Source organism: Grampus griseus (assembly GCF_964374135.1).
Source record: "Grampus griseus genome assembly, chromosome: 1".
In the NCBI taxonomy this organism is placed as follows: domain Eukaryota; kingdom Metazoa; phylum Chordata; class Mammalia; order Artiodactyla; family Delphinidae; genus Grampus; species Grampus griseus.
This window is the reverse complement of record NC_139017.1, coordinates 77,998,916-78,018,900: the sequence shown is the minus strand read 5'-3', so window position 1 is coordinate 78,018,900 and position 19,985 is coordinate 77,998,916. Positions and strand designations below refer to the sequence as shown.

General features: G+C 41.1%; 1 protein-coding gene across 1 annotated transcript in view; it reads right to left on the bottom strand.

Annotated features, from left to right (window-relative positions):
* Positions 1-19,985, bottom strand: part of NOTCH2 (notch receptor 2) — a 178,504-nt gene that overhangs the window by 20,388 nt on the left and 138,131 nt on the right. Inside the window, exons 16-22 of the mRNA XM_082663714.1 lie at positions 11,749-11,868; positions 11,198-11,350; positions 8,280-8,508; positions 6,819-7,020; positions 4,935-5,088; positions 4,368-4,552; positions 2,616-2,748 (exon numbers count right to left, since the gene is read on the bottom strand). Coding sequence (XP_082519840.1) covers positions 2,616-2,748; positions 4,368-4,552; positions 4,935-5,088; positions 6,819-7,020; positions 8,280-8,508; positions 11,198-11,350; positions 11,749-11,868 — 1,176 coding nt within the window. The remainder of the gene's footprint in view (positions 1-2,615; positions 2,749-4,367; positions 4,553-4,934; positions 5,089-6,818; positions 7,021-8,279; positions 8,509-11,197; positions 11,351-11,748; positions 11,869-19,985) is intronic.

Here is a 19,985-nt window from a genome sequence, read left to right as displayed (position 1 = left end):
AGTAATATCAACCAAAATTACAAATGCACCTATTCTCTAATCCAGCTATTCCATTTCTGAAAATTTATTCTACAAATACACTTACACACATGCTAGACAATTCACATTTCTATCATTAGGGCACTGGTTAAGTAAAATATGGTATGCCCATAAAAGGGATTTCTGCAGAATAAAAAAGATTAAGGAGGTTCTATATTTTGATATAGAAACATCTCCAATTAAGTTAAAAAAAAAAAAACCAAGTGCAAAATACTGTGTCTAATCTATATTCGGAGTAAGAAGTGGGTATTAAAAATATCTTTGTCCTTGGCTTCTATATACATAAAGAAACTCTGAAGGATACATTAAAAAAAAACTCAAGAAAGATACACAGAAAACTAAAGAAAAGTGGTGTTTACTTGTTTGTGAGAGAAGGAGAACTAGGTATATGGGAAAGAGATTTTTCACTGTATGCTCTTTCTACGTGTGTGTGTGTGTGTGTGTGTGTGTGTGTGTGTGTGTGTGTGTTGGGGCGGGGGGTTGTATAAAATTGTGGACCATGTGCATACATTACCTATTAACAAACAAAATCAAAAATTGCAAAGAAAAAGCAAACCGGTATGTGCTCCCACTCTCATAGAATATATGGTATTCTATGGACTGCTAGTAAAATGAACACAGATGCTTATCCTCCCATCAGAATAGAACCAGCAGCCATGAACAGACCTATCAAGTAAAAGAGAGGTCAACCTCAGCCTGAGGCAGAACTATTACAGTTAGTTCTTGACGTGGGGGACTGGAGGCAACCCAGGCCAAGATCCAAAGCTCAGGAGTATAGAAAGAAAAGCAATAGTGGTAACTCTAGCAATGAGGCTGTGGGACTTGAGAGTCCTCTGGAATGTTCACCAAGGGCCAGAGAGAAATAAATACCACTCCACATATCTAACCAAACACAACAGTATAATAACTCAACGAGTTCTAAGTATGACAAACTCAAAGAGATCCACACCTACACACATCACAAAAGACAGAGAATTTTGAAAGCATCAAGAGAGAAGAGACTCGTCATGTACAGGGATCCTCAATAAGGTTAGCAGCTAATTTCTCATTAAAAAAATGGAGGTCAAATCACATGGGATGGGATGACACACTCAAAGTACCAGAAGAAAAAGACCGTTAATAATAATAGCAAAACTATCATTTCAGCCATCCTTAACAAATGGTTAGAAGAGAGAAATTTCGTTGCCTTATGAAACGATCCATTCTAGGACTGATACCTCTAATTAACAAAAAGTTAACGGTAAAAAAAAAAAAAAAGTTAATGGTATAGCAGAGATTTTAGTATAGATGAATATCCATGTGCTTGCCTACGTTTCCCAGTCTCCCCTGAAGCCAGGTGGAGACCATTTTACTACTTCTGGCCAGTATACTGTGAGCAGCAGCGATGGGTGTCACTTCCAGACTGAGGTATTGAAAGCTGCTGCATGACCCTGTAAGTCTGTCCCTCTTCCCCTGCTGTGGAGGGCTTGGGGGCCCCGTGCTGCAAGCCACATTTCTAAAATATAAAGAGAGGTAGCCCAACACACTCAGACTTGATCTGAGTGACAAAAAAAAAAAAATTGTTGTGTTCAGCCACTGAGATTTGAGGTTTAATTTGCTACTACCAGAATCACAGCTTGTCCCATACAGTACAAGTATTCAAAGGACCAAGCTAACAGCAAGGCAAAATTAACTTCTACTTCTCTTTCAGGTACTGAGCAGAGAACTCAGTACTTTATAGGACAAATCTTCAAATATTCAAAGGCTGTTTCTCCCTAATTTTTTCTTCCCCGTTAACCTCATTGCTCAATAACTAGCCTACTAGTGGGGTACTCTTCCATTTTAATTTAGCCAAAGTCTGAACTCAAGAAGGGTAAATTACCAAAATTCACTGACACAAAGGTCTAAGACAGTATAAATATTTCTCTAACATTCTATTCTCTTTGACAATGAGAATCGATTTCCCACCATTGTGGATGGCCTCTTACCTTTTCTTTTTTTCACAAGCTGCTCAGAGCAGGTACCATTATAACTACATTTCTTCCAAAAAACAATACTCTAAGCTCTTTCCAAGAGATTGTTTGGAGGCAGGGGAATGCCCCTGGCAAAATGATGGCTCCATCACCCACCATCTAGGGTTGTATCTCATTAGGTCTTACTGCAATTCTTAGCTACAGTCTTGGGCCATCAGTGTTCTCCCCTGGCCTTATGAAAACAGGCAAATGTTTTCATGTCATTCATTTCCCCACTTTATGGAGGCAAAACTTGGCAAGTTTAAAAAAATAACATGAGCTGGTAAATATGAATTATTTTTTCAAGAGGCCACTAGCTGTCTTCCCGAGAAGCACCAAGAAATCTTGCTAACCAGATTAACTTTGTTGCAACCTTATGTCATTTTCACGTTCTGTGTTTCACGGATCTCAACAACCAGACAGAATTGGAGTCAGAACATCAGAGCTAGGCAAGAGATGAATGAAATGGCTTGAATTACCAGGATTCAGATAATGCTTGATTTTTGAAAACCCACTCAACACTAAAAATGCATTTATAACTTAGAGAATTCCCTGGATGGAAGACAGGTAAGGCTGATTTCATACCCCGAGTGCCTGGTGGGCAGGAGCACTTGAAATGGTTCACAAGGTCGATACAGGTGCCTCCGTTCTGGCATGGCTGGTTCTGGCACTCATCCACTTCATACTCGCAGTTGACACCCTGATATCCTGGGACACACTGCCAAGAGCAAGCAAAACGAACAAGAAATATTGGCCCATTGTAGGACACAGACCTTGAGAGCAAATGAGATCTGGTAAGTTACCTGTGACCCTCTTCCCCCAGCCCTTGTACCCTTCTCTGGCATCATCACACTCTCTACTAACAATCTCGTGCAGAGTTAGCTCACATCTTACTGGCATTTATCACTTCCAGCCGAAAGTGACAAAAAGCCACTTGAAGGGGAAGGCAAGGACTGAATAGTCTGAGCGATAGTTCCGATGATGCCTGTGCAAAACTTTCGTCCCTCCTGTGTGCAGGCTTCCCCTAAAATATGCATTCCTTTGTATGTGATGAGGACCCTGTGACTCACTCTAACGGTATGTGTGGATGGTAGTAAAGATATCACATGTATTGATCTCCAGGTTCAGGAAACTACATGTTTAAGTGTGAGAAACTGACTGGTATGGGGTGAGGGCCCAGAGAGGTGGGCTAGCTAGCTGGGCTAGAGGTAGGGGTTCCAGGGCTTTTAGGGCTCATCAAGAAAGAAGATACCGACCACAAAGTGGCTCTATTTGGGAAATGCTTTGAGTCCCTCACAGCATAAGATCATCCAGAGGGAGAAAGAGGGTAAGGAGAGGAGGGCAGATGAACTTGGAGGGAAGGGGGTTACAGAGATGGGGCTGACGTGTTTGGTGATATCACTCAGCAGCCAGGCCAAGGTCTGTGCATCAGAGAGCTCTGAAGGGCAGCTGTGGCTTGGTATCTTCATGTCCTGGGGCTTATCTTACCTATGGCTAGCAGTGTCTGGTGCAGGTTTGCAGAATATACAAAGCAGGCAGGCTCTAAGTGGCTAAATTCTACTTATTAAGGCTATGTTTAAAACAACTGGATGTGTCAAAATTTGAGTTTGGTTCCAGTGGTTTTTGAGCTACCAGGTCTCAGCCTGCTGTGAAGAAATAAACAACTTAGGGACCAATATACAGATGCCATCTTTGGCTCATTTATGATAAGTAGACAAGCAAAGCTTTTCTCAGTGTTGCTTGGTGGTCTAAATTGGGATCAAATCCATGTCTCTGGTCTTTTGTTAAAATCTTGATCTAACCATTATCAGCCCAGACATTAAGAAGACATGACATGTCCCTTAAAAGACACACACATCCTCAAGTATACACATGTAACAGTATGACACTACACAGAACAGGCTAAGCAACATTTTTTTGAGAGAATTATTAGTTGGTTGATCAATGACTGTATACAAAGATGACATGGGTCAAAGGGACACGCCTCAAAGTGGCTTCTCCTATCTCAACTGCTATTCAGGGAAATACCAGGAGCCGCAGGGCTGGGTGGGACTGTGAAGTGCACAGCGGGCGAAGGTTGGCTTTGAATCCTGGAAGCAGCCCTGTGGAAGATGGTTCCAGAGCTCTGTAAAATTATCTTACCAGAGCTATTTTAACTTATTGCACAGGGGGACTGAAAAAAAACAGTCATTAGTAAACACTGTAATTGTAACCGGAAAAAAAAATCTATAAATTGTGAAAATAAGACATAAGCAGCTAAACTCAATATGCTAATGTTCGTAGGAGTTGTGCCATCCTCTGGGAGGTCTCTGACCTCTCCCTGCTCATCTTACTCACCTCACATCTGTATCCACCAATGAAGTCCCTGCAGGTGGCTCCGTGCTGGCAAGGATTGGACGAGCACTCATCCAGCTGATCCTCACAGTAGCTCCCGGTGTAGCCCAGGGGGCACTGGCAGTGATGCGAGTTGCCAGCACTGATACAGATGCCTGAGTGCTGGCACAGGCGGTCAACGGGCACCCCTGGGAAACCCAGTGGAGGAAGAAACATCACGGAAGGGCATACAACACGTCAGGTTCAGACCAACTAATCTAAGCCGGTTGACACATCAAACTTTATTATTGTCTAGTTCACAATCCTCGGTACCAGCTTTATATTAAAAATAAACAAGCCCTGAAAGTGGAATATGCCTTCCTTTCACTTCAAATACCTTTCTTTTTGGAATCTCTAGAGCCGTTTCTCTGCCCTTTCACCTTCTGTTTCAGACCCTTTCTCCAGAGTCTTCTCCATCCACTCCTGTCTTCCCTTCCCTCTCCTCCCATGATAACAATAGTTGCCCTAAAACGCTGCTGGTCAGTCAATACTTTGTGGACGGACCCTTGAGTCTGAGGGGGCACAGCTCACCTCTGTGGGAGGCCGCAACCTCACAGGAGACATTGGGCACGTCACAGTAAGCACCAGCCCATCCAGACGGACACAGGCACCGGGACTGTGCTTTTTCCTGAATGCAAGTACCTTTGTTTTTACATGGAGACCGACTGCAGAGGTTCACCAGGGTCTGAAACAGGGGCATACACATACATCAACATTCAGACACCAGAAACGAAAAAAAAAAAGTTACACTGCATTTTAAGAAATCAAAGGAAAGCATACTAATTAATAATTTAAAAAAAGAGCCCTCACCCAAGCCTTAGATCCACTGTCCCCAGATAATCCAATCATTTTATACAGTCTAATTCCTTTTAGCTCTGCTATTTAAAAATTCTTACCACACAAGTTTAAGAATTTGAGGAGGCCCAAGAGGTTAAGTTATCCCCTATGCCACACTTACGTCTAGAAACATGGCCACCGTATGGGGCTAGAAAGAAAGAGAGAGTTAAAGCTGTCAGACAGCTCCTACGTGCTGCTCCTGAGTGAGAAATCCACGTGGGGCTTGATCAAGTCTGTCTGCGGTGAATAGAGTGAAAGGACTTAAAGCCTGTTAATAAACCTAAAAACTGTCAAAGAGCTTATTTGATGGGAGAAACTCAGGCTTATGAGAAGCATGAGACAAAGACTGTAAGTGAACTAGCACCTTCTCCAAAACTCACATGGGGTGGCCTGGCCCCCGGGGAGAGGAAGGCCATACTCAACAGTACAGACCTTTTGTGAAAGAAAGGGGGAAGGGCAGAGCGCTCCACGAGCACCTGTAGTCTGCACTGTGAGAACAAGCAGGAGCCCTGTGAAGAACACCCTCCTGAAGGGTGAGCTGGGACTAAGCGAGAGAGAGGCATGGACATGTATACACTACCAAACGTAAGGTAGATAGCTAGTGGGAAGCAGCCGCATAGCACGGGGAGATCAGCTTGTGCTTTGTGACCACCTAGAGGGGTGGGATAGGGAGGGTGGGAGGGAGACGCAAGAGGGAGGAGATATGGGGATATATGTATATGTATAGCTGATTCACTTTGTTATAAAGAAGAAACGAACACACCATTGTAAAGCAATTATACTCCAATAAAGATGTAAAAAAAAAAAAAATACCCTCCTGATCCACAGAATCAGCAACAAGCTGTTTAACAGGCAGAGGTGCTTATAGCACCTTTGCTTACAGCAAAGCCTTATTGGAGTGTACTCTGTAAGTCTAGTTAAACGTGGCCATTTATTCCTAAGTTCTTTGGACTGCTGTTATTCTATCATGTACCATTGTTTGAGAGGTAAAGCTACATAAAATTAAACACAATGCTGTTTGGTACGCAACCTTGGAAAAGTTACTTTGCCCCTCTGGGGCTCAGTTTCTTCTTCCACGAAATGAAAGGCTAGACCAGTCAGCTCTGAGGGATCCTTCCCTTATAAGAGTCTATGAAAACGTATATTATTATAAATAGTTGAATTTAAAAGACATGTGAATAGCTTGGTTTTGAGACTGTTACAATATTGCAAGACATGATAGTTCTCATTATCCCCTTAGATGTTGTACCTGAATTTTTTAAATCGTATTTTGATTGTTCTTTATTTCCCTTTTTGTATTTCCTAAATGATATCTATGTGCTTATTTCCCACATGCATTTTCTGCAGTTCTTGGTTAGCCTGTTATAACAATTTTATATTTGTTAATCCACGTAATCTTGCCAGTGTCACCATTTTGGAATCTACCAGCTATTAAGAAGCTCTCCAGATTTATCTCAGGGACATCCCTAAGACCCAGAACTTTCTCTTTTGGGTGGGGCTTATTCTGCCTAGAAAAGGAATAGGTGTAATATTCAACTATTCTGAGAGAGCTGAATGAATGGGATGGAGTCTAATTACCTGACAGTTTTTCCCAGTGTAGCCCAATGGGCAGATGCAGCGGTAGGTACCCAGGCCATCAACACATACTCCTTCATTCAGGCATGGATGAGAGTTGCATTCATTGATCTCATGGAGGCAGAAGGGGCCAGTGAAGCCCACAGGGCACAAGCAAGAGAAGGAGTTAATCCCATCGATACATGTGCCACCGTTGAAACAGGAGCTAAGAAGCAAACAGGGAGAACAACATTAGCTATGCAATCTGGTTCCTCTGACCTGCTATTTAAAAACTAAGGTTCCTGGAATCTAAGATATTACAGAGGCAAATACTCCTGAGCACCCAAAACTCCTATATCCAGTAAACTTTACCTTTTTCCAAACTAGAATGGGCACCAGTCAGTCTGAATCTCAGCTTCCTTTGCACAGCCAAAAAGATTAGAGGAGTATTTAAAAGTCTGAGCTTATTAGAGGCTGAGGTTCCCAAAGAAAGTGAAGGTTTCCAAGTTTTACCCCGTGCTTCTGTAGCTTTCCATGTCTCAAATTTCATTTTATCCCTAAGTCAATTTAATTTATAAGGGAAGTGTTAAATAAATAGCTCTTGACTCTAGATTTCTTTATGGAAGAGAAACAGAACAAATTTGTTGATAATAAAAAAAGAAACAAACCTCCCAGAAATTACTTAAAGAGGGATGACAGGGCTTCCCTGGTGGCGCAGTGGTTGAGAGTCCGCCTGCCAATGCAGGGGACACAGGTTCGTACCCTGGTCTGGGAAGATCCCACATGCTGCGGAGCGGCTGGGCCCGTGAGCCATGGCCGCTGAGCCTGCGCATCCGGAGCCTGTGCTCCGCAACGAGAGAGGCCACAACAGTGAGAGGCCCGCGTACCACAAATTAAAAAAAAAAAAAAAAAAAAAAGGGATGACAAATCTGCAAAGAAATAGGCATTTCTTAATTGTCAACTAAAATGAACAAGAGATCAAAAGGATATGGAATAGAATTATAGCTCTTTCTGTTCCCTATGCAAGCAACAAATGATGATCCATCTCACTAAGTTGTTTTTTTTTTTTTTTTTTTTTTTTTTTGCGGTACGTGGGCCTCTCACTGCTGTGGCCTCTCCTGTTGCAGAGCACAGCCTCCGGACGCGCAGGCTCAGCGGCCATGGCTCACGGGCCCAGCCGCTCCGTGGCATGTGGGATATTCCCGGACCGGGGCACAAACCCATGTCCCCTGCATCAGCAGGCAGACTCTCAACCACTGTGCCACCAGGGAAGCCCTCTCACTAAGTTTTTCAACCTCTAACCTTTGAGCTTGTAACTAGATGTCTACAAGGACTCAGGAACCAGGAAATAAGAGGTGATTATGGGGTGGGATCCAAGTGGATGTCTTATGCCTGTCCCTTGATCCCAGTACTGTGCTCTGTAGTTTCCTCCTCTTTCTCCCTTTGCCCCTAAGACACTGGTGCCTGAGGACACGGGCTGCTCACCTCTCAGTGCACTCGTCAATGTTGTCCTCACAGTGGACTCCATCAAATCCCGCCTGGCACTTGCAGGTGTAACTGTTGACATAGTCAGAGCAGGTCCCTCCGTTCTTACAGGGTTCACTCAGACACTCATCCATGTCTGTCTGACACCTGTCCCCAGTGAAGCCCGGAAGGCATAGGCAGGAGAAAGTATTCACTCCGTCTACACAGGAACCTCCATTCTGGCAAGGATCTAAGCCATCGCACACAAGAATTAGAACTCTGAACAGCAGCATCAAGTTAACCTTAGACTCATAAAGGTGAGTACCCTGCACTGAGTCACACAGAGAACAGAAACAATTCTGACTTTTCTTTGCATCTATTTTGCCCTGACTCCTCCATTTATGAAAATGAATGCAGTAACACTTCCCTGAGATTCTTAATAATAAGAATCTGTTTAATACCTGGAATGAACTCTCCATATACCACTAACCGTTTTGCAAACTTAATAGTCATAAAACTTGTATTTGTCCCACAAACTTCCATTTGTAAATCAAATATATGCCCCAATACACAGAATCTCAGAAGTATCAATAAAGATTTTCAAAAGGTGTATGTGGTGGTGGAGTGGGTTGGGTAGGATGGAATAGATAGTAATCAGCCCCCTGCGCTAATCTATCTTTGCTTTCTTTTCCCTCCCTCTCTTCCTTTCTTCCCTCATTTCATTTTTCAAATGCACACAGAACATTTACCAAGACAGACCATACACTGGGCCATATGACATGCGTTAATAAATTTAAAGTAATCAAATCATGTGAAGAATGTTCACTGATCACAATGGAATTAAACTAGAAATCAGTAACAAAACCTACCTGGAAGGAATCAGCAACAAAAGATATTTGGAAACTAAAGAACACACTTCTAAATAACTTATGAGTCACAGAACAAATCCAAATGGAAACCTGGAAGTATTTTGAGCTGAACGAAAAGAACATGACACGTCAAAATTTGTGAAATACAGCTAAAGCAGTGTTTTGAGGGAAAATGGATAGCATTAAATGCTTATTTTAGAAGTAGTAGAATGAAACAAAATCTAAACTTCCATCTTAAGAAACTAGAAAAAGAAGGGCAAACTAAAACTAAAGTAGGCAATGAAAAGACTAAAGAGCAGAAATCAATGAAATAGGAAACAGTAAAACAACTGAGAAAAATCATGAAACTAAAACTGGGTTCATTTAAAAGATTATAAATAAATACATACCTACATACATAAGTACACATAATACATAAACAGATAGATAGATTACTAAAACCAATAATGCTCTACCAAGAGCAACCAGATGAAAAAAGAGAGAAGACATAAATAACCAATATCTGAAATAAGAGAAGGGAAATAACCCCATTTTAAAATAAACATTAAAAGTACAATAAAGGAATATCATGAAAGACTCAATGCCAACAATTCTGACAACTTAGATAAAGTAAAACTCATTCCTTGAAAGATGCAAATCACCAAAGCTCAATGAAAAAGAAATAGATACCCTGAACACCTATTAAAGGAATTAAATTTATAATTAAAAACCTTCCCAGAAAGAAAATTCCAGGCCTAGATGTTTAGAAGAAATGATACTAATTCTACTCAAAGTCTTCCAGAAAATAGAAAGGGAACACTTTCTGATTTGTTCTATGAGGCCAGCATCACCCTCTTATCAAAACTATACAAATACAGTATAAGAAAATTAGAGAACAACATGCCCCATGAACACAGATACAAAAATCCTTAGCAAAATTTGAGTAAATAATATCCAACAATATATGAGACAGATAACACATCATGACCAAGTAGAATTTATCCCAGAAATTTAAGGTCAGTTCAACATTTGAAAATCAATTAACATAATTCACTTACATTAAAAGACCTTAAAAAACAGTATTACCACCTCAAGAGATACTGAAAAATCATCTGAAAGAAAAGTAACCCTCATTCATTATTAAAAGGAAGAAAATTCTCAGCCAACTGAAGGTAAATTGCAAAATTCTCACCAAATTGAGGTAAACTGAGGTAAATTCCTCAATTTGATGCTTTTCCCTTAGAATCAAGAACAAGGCAGGACCGGCTTCTCTCACCACTTCTATTCTGCATTTACTGAAGTCAGTGCAATAATGCAAGAAAAATAAATAAAATGCGTACAGATTTAGAAATAAACGAATACAGAAAAGAAATAAAAGGTATAGCAGTTGTATTTATTCAGAAATAACATAGTGTATTATCTCTATTAAAAAATCCTAGGAATCTAAACTAAACCAGAAGCTATACTAATCTGGAATTAATGATAAGTGAGTTTAGCAAGATTACAAAACAGAATTACTCATTAAAACCTTTAGAACTCATATTCCCTCTCTTCAGAAAAGAGTTTTCATTATATGATTCTATTTATATAAAACTGTAAAAAAATTCACACAAATCCATAGTGACAGAGATAGATCCCTGGTTGCCTGGGACAGGAAAGTGGAAAGGAGAGTTAAGTTACAAAAAAGATGAGAATACTTTCAGGGGGGTGGACATGTTCAGTATCTTGAGTATTGGTTTCAGTTGTCGTACGGCAAGACTTATTGACTGGTACATTTAAATACTGGCAGTGTGCTGTATGTTAATGATACTTCAAGAGATGTGCTTTTCTAAAAAAGCTGTCATAGCATTGTTCCCACTTTGTCAATGTACAAAAATCAGTAAGGCAACACTTAGAAGGGACTACCCTGCCTTAACTCCTAAAGCCACTGGCTTCAAAATGAAGATTTTTAAAGTACAAAGACTAAAGACACGTGGTAAACTATTGGACGGCCCGTCTCGGCACTGAGAGGCGAGCGCCTCTGCTGAGTTCTGCTCTGCTCCCTACGCTCTCCTCTCCCTCGGGGGCTGAGGAGCAGGCTGGCATACTCACTGGCAAGGCAGTCATCGATGTCCTCCTCACAGTCCATACCACTGAAGCCTGGAGGACACTCGCACATGTAGCTGCCCTGGGTGTTATGGCAGAGACCGTGGTTCATGCAGGGCTTGGAGACACACTCGTCAATGTCAACTGTACACCGCTGACCTGGAAACACAGGGGCAATGAACGGTCCAGTCTTTGGAAGTCGATTCCCACAGAAATTTATGTGGGGCCTGAGCTTCAGCTGGGGTAGGTGGGGCTACCCCAAGGATATTCCGGTTGGTCTCCTGCTTTTGGAAGTCCCTGAAGGCTTCTGTGCCCCTAGCAGTTGATGCTACAATGCCCTGTAGAGCATCATGGTTTCAGACTCTGGTGGGAGTCCTCTAGCCCCAGAGACATGCAAAACGGAAAGGCTTTCTAAAACATTCCAGTTAGCAGCTTCTATACATGGCCTCCGTTCTTAACAAAAGAGGGCAAGCCTCAAAAGACCAGGTGCTCCGTGTCATCAGATAACCTGACCACCTTGTTTAAGGCTCTTGGTTTCCCCATTCCCATGTTGTTACCTTGCCAGCCAGGAGCACACAGGCAGGTGTAACTCTCAAAATCTGGTGCCTCTTTGCAAACACCAGCATTCTCACAAGGGTTTGGGGAACAGGGAGCTAATACAGTCTGACAGTTCTTTCCTGTAAATCAAATGACAGAGTTCATTATAGAGAAAAATTCCAAGGAAACTGAAACTCCCCCCCCCACCCCACCAAATTCTATACTGAAGGATGATCTCTGAATTCAGGTCTAACGTAATGGATAAGAGCTTTGGAATCTGAGAGACCTATGGACTTTTGTGTCTTGGCTCTGATGTGATTACTAACAGTGTGATCTCAGGCAAGTTATCTTCTCTGAGCTTCCACATAAATAAGATGGGAATTAGGATGGTATATAACTCATAGAGGCTTTTTGTGGATTAAATGATAAAATGCTTACAAAGTCCTTATTAGCATAGGGCCCAGTACCTAGAGTAAGTACTCAACAACTGTTGGGCTGCTGTCATCTTCATATTATTATCACGAGGGGTTACATGGATTTGGAATCCTGCATCAATCAGGGGTGACAGTTTCTGCATCTTCATAGCTAAGATTCAGCTACTCAGAAGCTTAGCCACACAGATCTACCTTCACATGAGCGGAGAAGAAGTAACACAGCCACCTACTCCTCAAAACCTCTGCCGGCCTGTTCCAGAAGGCAATGGGGTTGATGAGAAGGCCACCAGAGGTGGAAAACAGTGAAGTAATTCTGAATGCCTAGTAACATCTCTCCTTATATCAACAACATGACATTGATAGTTGCCCATCAACATTTCCTATCTCAGTATACTGAATATAAGACTCCAGAAAAAAATTAAAAGAATGCTTTTATTAAAGGGGAGACAGGCTTTTTCCAAGACGGCAGAGGAGTAGGAGGACGTGGAGTTGCCCTCTCCCCACAAATGCACTGGGAATATATCTACAAGTGGAACAATTCTCCCAGAGTACCTGCTGAACACTAGCAGAGGACCTTGGACACCTAAAAGGACAAGAAAGATCCCCACATAACCAAGTAGCATGAAAGAAAGAAGAAGGGAAAAGGAAGAGGAGAGGAAGCAGGATGGGACCTGTACCCCTGGCAGGGAGATGAAGGTGAGGAGAGGTTGCCACACCTGGGGAAGCTTCCTCACTGGCAGGGAGATCAGCTGGGACAGAAGGGGAGACTTGGAGACTCAGAGGAGAGCCCAGCAACTGGTCTGTGGCAGGCAGGACACAGTGAGACCTATGCAGATGGTCCGTGCCACAGCCCTGTGCCACCCAGCCTGAGACGGGTGCCTGCAGGTGCACACGGGGGCTGGGTGCCAGAACGTGGGGTTTGGAGAGACCTGGGGAGGGACTGCTGTTGGCTGTGAGGAGACAGCCTGAAGGGACGGGAGTGAGGAGCTCTGCAACCAGGAATGCTTGTGGAGGAAGCCCGGACTGCCACAGAAGTGAAGGCCACGTGCAAAGGGCAGGGTCGCCATTGTGCAGCCTCTCTCCTCGTGAGGCGGCCCTGCCTCCACGGGCACGAGGGAGGGCTCCGGCTGGAGGCCGTTTGTGCACTCCCTTCCATCGCTTCCTCTGCCCCCATCCCCCCCACCCCAGCCTGGACAGCACGCTGGCCCCCGTCGCCACCTGGGCTCCTTCCAGCCTGACGAGCTCGTGTGCTCCGGCCACCTCTGGAGCAGACTCCGGTGAGAGGAACACACACAGAGGTGGGGCTGAAACCACAGCTGAGCCCCAGGGCCCATGTGACTAAGGAAGAAGACCTTAAGCCTCTCCTCACAGCTACACGAGCCCAGAGTTACACCTCCTCTGATGGCTTCCTAAATTCAGCGCCTGCAAGACATCCCAAAGGACAAGTGCTCTTGCAGCTGGGACGGGTCTGGCTTTAGCAGCTGTAGGCTCTGTGGGCACATACACAGAGGCTGGGCCAGGTCAGAATCTGAGCTGCCACCACAGCTCCCACAGCGGGTCCAGGTTCATTACTACTGCTGTCCCGGGACCTGACTTCAGTGGATCTGCGCCAGTGGCCTGGTGAAAACAATGCCCGAGAGTCACCAGGGCCAACTGCCAGCATATCCACAGTTACAGTGGGACCAAGAGCAGTGCCAACAACAGTGTACTTTGTGAGCCTGCACAATGGGCAAAAGGGGACACAATAGAGCACATTCACGGGTGAACAGCTCCAAAGGAGGAAAACTCAGTGACTCCTCTCCCAGTGGGAGCACTCCAATCCTACCTTCCTTGCACTGCAGATCAGAAACACAGTTAAGAAACAGATCTAGGGGCCTCTACTCCAACAACTAGGGATCAGGCCCTGCCCCTAACAGGACAGTGACAACCACAGAGCAAAAAAGGAGGCCCTGCTCAATATCCAGGACCAGGCTCTGGTCACCACAACACCAATCAAACTCCCTATCAAGGGGATAATGGTACAAGCCTCTGGACCAACCTCACCCACCAGGGGGCAGACACAAGAAGCAAGAGGAACTACAATCCTGCAGCCTGTGGAAAGGAGAACATAAACACAGTAAGAGTGACAAAATGAGAAGTAAAAGAAATATATTGCAGACGAAGGAGCGAGATAGAAACCTATAAGAACAACTAAATGAAGAGGAGATAGGCAATCTACCTGAAAAAGAATTCAGAGTAATAATAGTAAAGATGATACAAGATCTCGGAAAAAGAATGGAGGCACGGCTCGAGAAGATATAGGAAATGTTTAACAAAGACCTAGAAGAACTAAAAAACAAACAAACAGAGATGAACAATACAGTAACTGAAATTAAAAATACACTAGAAGGAATCAATGGCAGAATAACTGAGGCAGAAGAACAGATAAGTGACCTGGAAGACAGAATGGTAGAAATCTCTGTGGTGGAACAGAATAAAGAAAAAATAATGAAAAGAAATGCAGACAGTCTCAGAAACCTCTGGGATAACATCAAATGCACCAACATTCAAATTATAGGAGTCCCAGAAAAAAAAGAGAAAGGGCCTGAGAAAATATTTGAAGAGATTACAGTCAAAAACTTCCCTAACATGGGAAAGGAAATAGTCACTCAAGTCCAGGAAGTACAGAGAGTCCCATACAGGATAAACCCAAGGAGGAACATGCCCAGACACACAATAATCAAACTAACAAAAATTAAATACAAAGAAAAAATATTAAAAGCAACAAGGGAAAAGCAAGAAATAACATACAAGGGAATCCCCCATAAGGTAATCAGCTGATTTTTCAGCAGAAGCTCTGCAGGCCAGAAGGGAGTGGCATGATATATTTTAAGTGATGAAAGGAAAAAACCTACAACCAAGAATACTCTACCCAGCAAAGCTCTCATTCAGAGTTGATGGAGAAATCAAAAGCTTTACAGAGAAGTAAAAGCTTTACAGAGAAGCAAAAGCTAAGAGAATTCAGCACCACCAAACCAGCTTTACAACAAATGCTAAAGGAACTTCTCTAGGCGGGAAACACAAGAGAAAAGAACAAAAGAGGAAAGGAAGAAAAAAGGATCTACAAAAACAAATCCAAAACAATTAAGAAAATGCCAATAGGCACACACGTATCAATACTTACCTTAAATATAAATGGATTAAATGTTTCAACCAAAAGACACAGACTGGCCAAATGGATACAAAAATAAGATCTATATATATGCTGCCTACAAGAGACCCACTTCAGACCTAGGTACACATACAGACTGAAAGTGAGGGGATGGAGAAAGATATTCCATGCAAATGGAAATCAAAAGAAAGCTGGAGTAGCAATACTCATATCAGACAAAATAGACTTTAAAATAAAGACTGTTACAAGAGACAAGGAAGGACACTACATAATGATCAAGGGATCAGTGCAAGAAAAAGATACAACAATTGTAAATATATATGCACCCAACATAGGAGCACCTCAATATACAAGGCAAATGCTAACAATCATAAAAGGGGAAATTGACAGTTAACACAGTAATAGTGGGGGACTTTAACACCTCACTTACACCAATGGACAGATCATCCAGACAGAAAATTAATAAGAAAACATAAGCCTTAAATGACACATTAGACTTAGATAGACTTAATTGACACTTATAGTACATTCCATCCGAAAGCAGCAGAATACACTTTCTTCTCAAGTGCACATGGAACATTCTCCAGGATAGATCACATCTTGGGTCACAAATCAAGCCTCGGTAAATTTAAGAAAACTGAAATCATATCAAGCATTTTTTTGACCACAACATTATGAGATTAGAAATCAATTACAGGAAAAAAACCTGTAAAAAACACAAACACATGGAGGCTAAACAATATGTTACTAAATAACCAAGAGATCACTGAAGAAATCAAAGAGAAAATCAAAAAATATCTAGAGACCACGAAAACACGATCATCTAAAACCTATGGGATGCAGCAAAAGCAGTTCTAAGAGGGAATTTTATAGCAATACAATCCTACCTCAGGAAACAAGAAAAGTCTCAAATAAACAATCTAATACACCTAAAGCAACTAGAGAAAGAAGAACAAACAAAACCCAAAGTTAGTAGAAGGAAAGAAATCATATAGATCAGAGCAGAAATAAATGAAATAGAGACAAAGAAAACAATAGCAAAGATCAATGAAACTGAAAGCTCGTTCTTTGAGAAGATAAACAAAATTGATAAACCTTTAGCCAGACTCCTCAAGAAAAAGAGGGAGAGGACTCAAATCAATAAAATTGAAATGAAAAAGAAGTTACAATGAACACCACAGAAATACAAAGGATCATAAGAGACTACTACAAGCAGCTGTATGCCAATAAAACGGACAACCTGGAAGAAGTGGACAAATTCTTAGAAAGGTACAATCTCCCAAGACTGAACCAGGAAGAAATAGAGAATATGAACAGACCAATCACAAGTACTGAAATCGAAACTGGGATTAAAATTCTTCCAACAAACGGAAGTCCAGGACCAGATGGCTTCACAGGCAAATTCTATCAAACATTTAGAGAAGAGTTAACACCTGTCCTTCTGAAACTCTTCCAAAAAATTGCAGAGGGTGGAACACTCCCAAGCACATTCTACGAGGCCACCATCCCCCTGATACCAAACACAGGCAAAGATATCACAAAAAAAGAAAATTACAGGCCAATATCACTGATGAACATAGATGTAAAAATCCTCAACAAAATACTAGCAAACCAAATTCAAAAACACATTAAAAGGCTCATACACCATGATCAAGTGGGATATATTCCAGGGATGCAAGGATTTTTCAGGATCCACAAATCAATCAATGTGATACACCACATCAACAAATTGAAGAATAAAAACCATATGATCATCTCAATAGATACATAAAAAACTTTTGACAAAATTCAACACCCATGTATGATAAAAACTCTCCAGAAAGTGGGCATACAGCGAACCCACCTCAACATAATAAAAGCTATATATGACAAACCCACAGAAAACATCATTTCAATGGTGAAAAACTGAAAGCACTTCCTCTAAGATCAGGAACAAGAAAAGGATGTCAACTCTCACCACTATTATTCAACATGGTTTTGGAAGTCCTAGCCATGGCAATCACAGAAGAAAAAGAAATTAAAGGAATCCAAATTGGAAAAGAAGAAGTAAAACTGTCACTGTTTGCAGATGACATGATACTATACAGAGAAAACCCTAAAACCGCTACTGAAAAACTACTAGAGCTCATCAATGGATTTGGTAAAGTTGCAGGACACAAAATTAATACACAGAAATCTCTTGCATTTCTATACACTAACAACGAAAGATCAGAAAGAGAAATCGAGGAAACAGTCTCATTTACCATCACATCGAAAAGAATAAAACACCTAGGAATAAACCTACCTAAGGAGGCAAAAGACCTGTACTCAGAAAACTATAAGACACGGAGGAAAGAAATCAAAGATGACACAAACAGATGGAGAGGTGATACCATGTTCTTGGATTGGAAGAATCAATATTGTGAAAATGACTATACTACCCAAAACAATCTACAAATTCAATGAAGTACTATCAAATTACCAATGGCATTTTTCACAGAATTAGAACAAAAAAGTTTACAATTTGTATGGAAACACAAGAGACCCTAAAAAGCCAAAGAAATCTTGAAAAAGAAAAACAGAGCTGGAGGAATCAGACTCCCTGACTTCAGACTATACTACAAAGCTACAGTAATCAAGACAGTATGGTACTGGCACAAAAACAGAAATATAGATCAATGGAACAGGATAGAAAGCCCAGAGGCAAACCCACGCACCTATGGTCACCTAATCTATGACAAAGGAGGCAAGAATATACAACGGAGAAAAAGACAGTCTCTGCAATAAGTGGTACTGGGAAAACTGGACAGCTACATGTAAATGAGTGAAATCAGAACACTCTCTAATACCATACACAAAAATAAACTCTAAATGGGTTAAAGACCTAAGTGTAAGGCTGGATACTATAAAACTCTTAGAGGAAAACATGGGCAAAATGCTCTTTGACATAAATCACAGCAAGATCTTTTTCAATCAACGTCCTAGAGTAATGGAAATAAAAACAAAAATAAACAAATGGGACCTAATGAAACTTCAAAGCTTTTGTACAGCAAAAGAAACCATAAACAAGATAAAAAAACAACCCTCAGAATGGGAGAGAATATTTGCAAATGAAGCAACTGACAAGGGATTAACCTCCAAAATATACAAATAGCTCATGCAGCTCAATTAAAAGAAAACCAAAAACAATCCAATCAAAAAATGGGCTGAAGATCTAAATAGACATTTCTCCAAAGAAGACATACAGATGGCTAAAAAAGCACGTGAAAAGATGCACAGCATCACTAATTATTAGAGAAATGCAAGTCAAAACTACAATGAGATATCACCTCACACCCGTCAGAAGGGCCATCATCAAAAACTCGACAAACAATAAATGCTAGAGGGGGTGTGGAGAAAATGGAACCCTCCTACACTCTTGGTGGGAATGTAAATTGATACAACCACTATGGAGAACAGTATGTAGGTTCCTTAAAAAACTACAAATGGAACTACCATATGACCCAGCAATCCCACTCCTGGGCATATATCTGAAGAAAATAAATACACTAATTCAAAAAGATACATGCACCTCAATGTTCAAAGCAGCCTTATTTATAATAGCCAAGATATGGAAACAACCTAGATATCCATCAATAGATGAATGGATAAAGAAGATGTGATATGTGATACACACACACACACACACACACACACACACACACACACACACACAGAGGAATATTATTCAGCCATAAAAAAGAATTAAATTCTACCATTTGCAACAACATGGATGGATTTAGAAGATATTATGCTTAGTGAAATGAGTCAGAAAGAGAAAGACAAATACTGTATGTTATCACTTATATGTGGAATCTAAAAAACAAGACAAACAAATGAATATAACAAAATCGAAACAGACTCACAGATATAGAGAACAAACTAATGGTTACTAGTGGGGAGAGGGAAGGGGAGTAGGGCAAGATAGGGGTAGGGGATTAAGAGATACATACTACTACGTATAAAATAGATAAGCTACATATATATAAGGTACAGCACAAGGAATATAGCCATTATTTTGCAGTAACTTTAAATGGAGTATAATCTTTAAATATACTGTATCACTATAGTGTACACCTGAAATGAATATAATGTAAATCAATTATACTTCAACAAAATAAAGTCAAATTACAACTAACTCAATTTAAAATTTTATCCTAAAATTTTGTATTCAGAAAGAAAACAATATTACCACAAATTTTCATCAATATCCCTAACAAGTTTTTAATGTGTCTGGTCAGAATAATGGCTCACAAGGAAAGGCAACGTTTCCTAGTTCCCTTCATGCTAGCCAAATTCAATGACACTTAAAACACTTAGTGATACTCAGCACTGAAATTTTAATCTGCATAGATTTGCAGTCTCATATAATTTCTCAAAATTCACAAGTAGTAAATTCTTTTAATAAGATCCTAATACGCAGAAAAACCAACAGCCAGCATTTAGTCAAATATTCTTATAGTATCTGAATAGCAAGAAGACAAATATTTTCAAGATGACCTGTGTACCTTAGTCATATTCAGGTAAGTCTCTAATGTGCCTGAGCATAGTGACACCTGCTTATATATCCCTACAACCATCAATTCTCAGTCTTTATGGTTTTAAGTGAGATCATCTGCTCAGTACCAACAAATGTGATCAGCACTATCACTGT